This window comes from Rhyacophila brunnea, unplaced genomic scaffold (genome assembly GCF_057557595.1).
Source record: "Rhyacophila brunnea isolate RB1 unplaced genomic scaffold, BYU_Rbru_1.0 scaffold_17, whole genome shotgun sequence".
NCBI classification, from domain to species: domain Eukaryota; kingdom Metazoa; phylum Arthropoda; class Insecta; order Trichoptera; family Rhyacophilidae; genus Rhyacophila; species Rhyacophila brunnea.
In genome coordinates, this window is record NW_028232827.1 from 30,176,708 (window position 1) to 30,184,729 (window position 8,022).

The window sequence follows — 8,022 nt, forward strand, 5'->3', positions numbered from 1 at the left end:
AGTGAGTAAGCATTCGGTATGCTTATATCTCCGCTCTATGCGTTAGCGTAAGATGGAATTTCTACGGGTGAATTAAATATTTTTTGAAAACGTCGCCGGTAAATATGGATTTGACTAATTATATTCATTTAACTGCGAGCATGTATTGCTGAAATTTATTGTTTGTGTTAAATAATATAATAATAATAAAGTTAGTGGTAATTATTAATTTAGTAGAAAATATGGTTAACTATGTTGTGTTTAAATTTGGTAGCCGTACTGAGAAGCAACACGATGGTATAACGTTTCTTAGTTAAGTTGATAATAATAAAATCAAGGTGCTACTGAGCGGAGTACGCAAGAAACACGCTTCATTTTGCCGAAAAATAGGCACTCTCTATGTATCATTACTCTGAGGTCTCAAACATTAGAATACAATGTAGTGTTATGTATTCCATATTATAGTTTTTCTCTTTGCTGGGGCAGTTGTCCGGACTGACTTATGAATACTTTTCCTTGATTGCGTTGTATTATTGTCTTTCTAGATAATGCAGAATCGCCCAAAACAAAAATCAGGCCGTCATCGCAAGGCGGCGGAGATTTCGTCACGGTGATTGAAGTTAATGGACTGAAATTGGTTGACAAGAAGACCGTGAAGAATAATGAAGCTCAACCGGTTACAACGTCGCCCCCTGAGACCCTGGCTGCTAAGAAAAAAATACCGCCAAGGTATGTTGATTAGTTATTTGTCTTACCAAAAGGAGGAGTTTTATTGACCATCAAAACATAAGCCGTAATTCCACAGCTTAATTGAATGCACTTTGTCACACTCCCGAATTGTCACCAATTGCGGGATGCGCTCTGGGGGTCTAGAAAGGCCGGAATCATTTTCGGGTGGACATATTATAGTAATGGTCGATTACGAAAAAAAAGAAAATATCCGGCAACGTTGTAAATCTCGGCCATAAAAAAAATATATCTGCAACGCTGCAATTGTACACCGCTTTCAGCGGAAGAGGTAATGCTTATAAGTGCAAAAGTGCTTGAAAGCGCAAGATGATTTTGCCGTGCAGACGCTCCTAGACATCCAAATTGTCAACAGATACATTTCGTCCTCCGCAAAAATTATTCAAAAATTATATAAAATGTAGTAACCAAATAAAAAATCACTGTTTTTGACCACTCCGGTGTTATTTGTTCACTCCCAAGTCCCAAATGACAGACGATGACCAGCATACTGAGCGAGAAGAGGAAGCATCTTCTCGCTCTCGACTTGACAGGATTTGACAACATGTCGATATAAGAATTATTTGAGAAGTTGAATCTCGACTTGACAGGATTTGACAACATGTCGATATAAGAATTATTTGAGAAGTTGAATCCATATCTACATTTTTTTATGTAAATGTTTGGTGTATGATAATCAACACAAAGGGGTACAATTTTTTATCTGTCGAGTTTGGTCATAGATTATCCCATGGGATCGGGTCAAATCATTGGTCAAAAATTGTTCTTTACTTATTGATTTCTATTATCCAACAAAAAGAATATAAGTTCCAATTGATTGTTAGTTTTGTATTATTCTATAGGAATTGGTTTTATCAATACAGCTGCTGAAGATTAAAGTTTAGGTATTAAATTAACCAATCAACAGATTATACAAATAATTAATTGATGTTTGTTTTTTCTTTGTTCCAGGCCTCCACCGAAAGTATTTTCAAAGCGAGTGTCTTCCCTCCCGGATCCCCCCTCTGATGACAGTCCTCCAGCATCACTCGGAGCCAAGCTGCACGCAGCGGATTCAAGAGAGTCCCTTGCAAGTCATTCTTCCTCACACGGCACTCCGTCCATCACCGAAAGGGTACGTTTATATCTAGGTTTGAACACAACTAGCTTGTGAGTGCGAAAGAGAAAGTTTTCAGCTGTAGTGACAAAAGATATAAATTAAAGTAAGATGGAATAAACTGAAATGTAAACGTAGAATTCACTGCTGTGAAACCACTTTATTGGTGTTTGTTATGTAGGTGATTAGCCAAATAGGGCAGTGTGTTTTGCTTAAATTATTTTTTTTGCCTAAAAATTTAAAAGTTTTAATATTTAATAGATGATTTATAAACATGGTAGGCCGTACTTTATCGATGCTTAGTAACCAAATCGAAAAAAATAAAGATGGTATAATAGCGCCTGTACACGTGCATGGATTTACTGTCGTGACAATAACTGTTTACTCGTAAAAGTGCTGACTGTCTCCAATCTCATTCTTCAAGAGTAAGCGAGACGCGATGCTGTCTCATTTTATAGTACTATTTGACAGGATGTATTGAAAATCGGTTAACCTCAAGATGAATAGTTCGTTTTTTTACTGGCAGGTTCGCCATTATCGTTCTACTGTGCAAGCGCAGATCTTACTTGCGCATTAATATTCAGAAGCTTAAAAACTTGTTTGATTCATGCACGCAATCTTGCCAACTGCAGGATAATAGATGTTTACCAATACGTTTTCTTACTTTGAACAGTAAATCCATGCACGTGTAAACGGGATATTATGCTCTTAATACAGTAGATTTTCAAGTATGTATGACTACATAATATGTATCTAGATTCTTCAGTTAATATACATTTTGATCATTCTGAAGTAATTAATAATGTAGTTATCGTACGTCATTATCGATGAATAATGAAAAATGAAACTGGCGCTCATTGTATTCTCTTTTAAAACAAAAAATTCTATTCCGATGACACCGCTTCCTTCGACGTAATAAAAGTTACAAAAGTATTTCTTATTCGAAATCTTTTTTGTATTGAGCCTGTGCTATGATTGGTTCTTTGTGGTTGATATGGATTTTAAGCCACCACTAAAAAGTGGTTCTCTTTTGGTTGGTTCCATCTCCAACACAACCACATAAGCCTCAGGCTTATTCATATCCTGGTTTGCAAGGTGTAGATCAGCACTGGCTTTTCAAATGTTTTGTGAAGCGTGCTTTTAGTTCATTGATGAAAGACCAATGTAGCATTTGTTTGCTGATGTGCCTTTGTCGTCTCGTCATTCTTATGTCAGTTCATTAGGGAACCAAGACAAATCCGATTCCCAATTTAGTGAAATCTTCCCGTAGTGCCATATGGCTATATTTAAATTATAAGCGTTAAATTTTACCGTATCATAGTTCACTGTGCTACGTGCTAAGTGCACTTAGTTTTACCGGAAATAGAAGGCCATATAGTATTGAGATCAAAAAGGTACGTGTTCGTGAAACATTGCAGACAGTGGTGTTCGAATTTCATTAGATCCAATAATTAGAACATTAATTTGATATTGATTGCATTAGTGGTAAAACTTATTACTTACGAGCAACTATTGGAATTTTATATAAATTATACGGTATGATTGTATTTCTAATTTACTTACCTACCTATTTTCTTCTGTCTTCCTTGTATTCTAGTGGTTTTTATTACATATTATTTTTAAAGTCTTGTATTTAGACATGAATTTGATCTCAATTCTATGTGGCCATCTATTTCCAAAATCACATCTCGCTGTGAAAAACACATACAAATATCCAGACGCGTTTGACCTGATCTCTCTTAATCTAACTAAAGCTGTAACATAGATTGCTAAATTAACATCCATTTTTCTTTCCAGGTAAAATCGTTCGAATCGATAAACTCGTTGTCGTCAGAGCGCAAGAGAGGAGGTGCGGGCACCCCCTTATCGGTGGCAGCTGCCTCCGACTCGCTGGAAGAGGTGGAGGGCACGGACAGCGTTAAGTCCGCCCCCCTCTCGCTGGAGAGTATCCCCGCCGCCGTCACTCTGGAGGAGGACAAGGATGAGCCGTACTATGACAGCGTTCCGCTCGACGCCAACGATGGAGAATATGTCTACATTCAAGCTGGTAAGAAACCTTAAGGTAGCAGTTAAATCGTGGCGACACTTGTGATTTGACACTACTTATCGTTGATATGGTAGTAGTATGTATACTACCAATGTTAGGTATTTCTGTCATTGTCACCTGTCGCGGTTGTTGCTTTATAGCCCGTTTACACGTGCATAGGATGCCACCCATAGACTGAAACCGTATACGGTTTAGAATCATGTGTCATACTAAACTTCTGATTTCTGTTCATGGAAATATACCGAGATACTGGTATTAGTATTTTCATTCGGTATTGCAATCCCTATTACCAGGGAACACAACAATTATGGGAAGTGGCTTGCCTTCTGGGTGAGGTATGTAACAAGTTTAAAATCTCGAGTGTGAATAAATATGGGATAAACTTAAACACGTGTTGAAGAATATGTTATTTTCATTAGTCACGTCATAATATAGGTAGGTACATTGAAATTTGTCACGTAAATAAAATGGACGTTCAATATTGGTATTATTTCAAGACACTTGGTGATTTATGTCCTCACTGCCATAAAATAATAAACCAAGTCTGGCTCCAATGCCTAGACCATGGCGACTGGCTTTTACATTTCTATATTATTAATCTGTTCTGTGGACGTAACAATGAATACGGTTCTGTGTAAAAATAAAAATAAAAAGAGTAATTCATTTTTTTTTTTGTAAGTATGCTTCCGACAAGTTCACAATCGAAATGATGAAATCCACAATGAAAACGATAAAATGGTGAGACTCAATTGATGTTCTGTTTGTCAGGTGCTGCCAACCTGAGTGCGGAAGATGCAGCGAGTAACGCGAGTACACTACCCCTGGCCGCTAGAGCGCCGTTAGCTCACGCAGACCCTCCCGAATCCCCGGGAAACAGCTCGAACTATGTTAACATCGATTATTTCATACAGTAAGTCAACTTCTTCATCTTGTACACTTGGCAATTAACTATGTGACTATCGTAGTATATTCTTGGGTTTTCACCGTGTCTCCTTCTTCCTTCTTTACTCGACGTTTCGGGCTCGTTGCAGAGGCCATTATCAAGAGATATGTTTTATGATGAAATGTAGTGTATGTATGTGAATGTAAACGTTGCTCTAAGAATGTCAAATTGAATCCGATTATCTAAGAGCAAACGTTGCTCAGAGTAATCTGTCGATCATTACGACCGGGGATACTGGCTCGAATATTAGATTTTGCTGATAGTGCCGGAAGCCATGATGTTTTTAACCGTAATCCATCATCCCTATTGATATTTTCAGGGTTTCTGTGGATTTCAATGGCCTCCTTTACCAATCGTGCGAAATATCCTTTATTCCGACCCAATATCTTGGTCTCAAAGTCAAATTTGTGCCCTGTATCCATCGAGTGCTCGGCAATTGCCGACATCGTGTAATGTGAAACGTCGAGTAAAGAAGGAAGAAGGAGACACGGTGAAAACCCAAGAATATACTACGATAAAAAACAACCGTGAAAGCCTCAAACATTATATAACTATGTGACTTATCGGGGGTAATATGTAAATGCATATTAGTCCTCGATGTTATTAATATCTGGTCTGGAAGGTTGCGTTGGGTGTGCGTGATATGGTAAATTCGGGTAGTGATGAATAATACACAGTTGTGGTATTTTCTTGATTTTATATTGTATTAATAAAGATTGGATAAACACGGCACTAATAAAGGACTATCACATTGGTTTTATGCTGAGTTGGAAGGTTTACATTATAATTTGAATTTAGGTTGAATGTTACGCGGAGTATGTAAATGAGCATAGACAATAATACGTCAGTTGTAGAGTTGTGTAAACCTCTACAGACTCTTCTTTGTTCGTTTTCGTGTCTCCCACAGCTTGAGTCATATACTATTTACCGCAATGAGAAGTATGATTTACTACTGCAGGCGAAGGTAGAAGGTGTAGAGACATGGGTAGGAGAAGGCTCTCTTATTTACGCAACCTCTGTAAGTCGCTCAACGTCTTGAAGCGTTGGCGATTTGTACTGCAATTTAGATGCCAACATTCCGTCTTGAAATGTCTCTCCAGCGATTATTACATTCTGTCATCCGAGTAGCTGACAGCGGTGGCGAAGGGTGGAGATAGATTCGCCATAAATAGTGCACACTAAACTTTGTCAATCATACGTAATTGTATTGTTGTTTTATTAAATTAAACAACAATACAATGCAGTTCCATCATGAGTTAACAAAATAATAGAAAATACGTAATTGTTTTCATTGAAATAAGAATATAATTTACGGATGGTGTTAGTTAGTTTTTAAAATTCAATTAAACCCTGCGAACCAAGCCATAATAGATAATAATAAAAAAATACATGTCTATCTATAAAATATCTAAAATTATGCAATTAAATCATACATAACTTTGGATATTTTATAGATAGAATAATATTTTTTATCTATTATAGTTTGGTTAGGCAGGGCTTAATGGATTTAAAAAAAATGAACCAACATTTATGTGTGCAATATATATTCTTAATCCAACAAAAACAAATAAGTATGAATGAAAAAGTGTGCACAATTTTGTCGTATGGCCCAAAGTATATCAAAACTATTATGGTCTGGGTTAGGCAAATTTTAATTGATTTTTAAAAACTAACCAATACCATCTGTAAATTGTAGTCTAGGGTCAATAAAAACAAATACGTATGACTAACAAAGTTTAATGTGCACTATTTACGGCGGATCTTAATAACCTACCTCCACCCTTCGCTACTGGCTGACAGTATTGAAAGGCCTTTATGTTTCTACTGACGGTGAGTCGTATCCGATCTGTGAATTTTGGTCGCTTCTTAACAGATTTTTATACAAGAAATGGGGGGTTAGTTACTTACTCAACCTATCAAGTGCGGATCCAAGCACACTATAGCAAATATAATGTGAATTTTCCAGACCCGGAACCTGAACCTGATGCCCACCCACGACTTTATAAGCGGAAATATTATCACTCGTTGATTTAGTAAATTTAAGTAGTGACCGACACGTTTAACTAGAGGCTCCACGTCAACGTGGCAGCTATGCAGAGGAGCCTCACGTTAAACTTGTCTGTCTCTAGTACCAAAATTAATATTTTTTGAATTGGCGGGTTGAATTGAAACACGGCAGCTTGTTTATATATATAAATGATACGTGTTACCTGGAGCTAATGGGTGAGAAGCCAGTGCCTTACATCCTGGACTACGAGGACCGCCTTTTTCTTATTGTCGCTGCGTGTCATTGTATTACCATTTATAGTTAAAACAACATTATGAAATGGGCGCAACAATGTATGGAATTGATTGTTTCAATGAATTGTGTTGAAATTCTTGTGATTTTTGATAGATGCAGATGAAAGGTGAAGCTTACCACAAATGAATAAGTGAATTGCAGCTAATTTAAACAGTAGTCTATGAGGCCTTCTTTCAATTTCACTTTTATATCATATCCAGGCTCTGTCTAGTAAAGAAGGTTTTCTTCAACGTATTTGATATATAATATATACTTTTCTCCATAGACATGGAGCAGGAACCGTCGACACCCAGCGTAGTGGGTCGGCGGACAGTGACGGTGAGATTGACGGCTCCAGTACCCTCGATGTCGACGTAGACGCGCCACTCCTGCTGAGGAGCATCAGCGTAGACACGGAGGCGTCCCACTCTCTGGCCGGGTCCAACACACCGCTCACCCCCCGCAAATTTCAACATCAGGTAGGGTTATTCTGATGCCATTCGGGTTTATGATATCAATTTATAATATGGTCTTATTGAAATAATATGTCCTTGTGATATTTATGGGAGAAAAGAAAAAGATACAAAATAACTGCTGGTCTTTTCCATTCCTGCAAAAAAATATCGGTAATAATACAAGCAAAATATTATGTTGTGTCTTTATTTATATTATTCTTTTATTCTAATGCCATTATAGTTTAGTGATAAATCAACACTTTACGTGGTGTGCTACAGCCGCCATCTTGGAAAATGGTGGACAATTATTAATTTCTCGGACATATCTAATTAACGGCTTTCCGAAATTGAGTTACATTATATTATATTATATTTGTCTGTATCACACACTTTCATACTGTCAAAATAGGGCATTTTAGAAGATATTATTGGCTCATCCAAATGCATACGTCCATAAATTCGTGAACGTAAGTC

General features: G+C 37.2%; 1 protein-coding gene across 1 annotated transcript in view; it reads left to right on the forward strand.

Annotated features, from left to right (window-relative positions):
• Positions 1-8,022, forward strand: part of RhoGAP1A (Rho GTPase activating protein at 1A) — a 60,726-nt gene that overhangs the window by 10,536 nt on the left and 42,168 nt on the right. Inside the window, exons 3-7 of the mRNA XM_085944255.1 lie at positions 525-708; positions 1,678-1,840; positions 3,620-3,869; positions 4,638-4,779; positions 7,380-7,572. Of these exons, the coding sequence (XP_085800381.1) occupies positions 525-708; positions 1,678-1,840; positions 3,620-3,869; positions 4,638-4,779; positions 7,380-7,572 (932 nt within the window). The remainder of the gene's footprint in view (positions 1-524; positions 709-1,677; positions 1,841-3,619; positions 3,870-4,637; positions 4,780-7,379; positions 7,573-8,022) is intronic.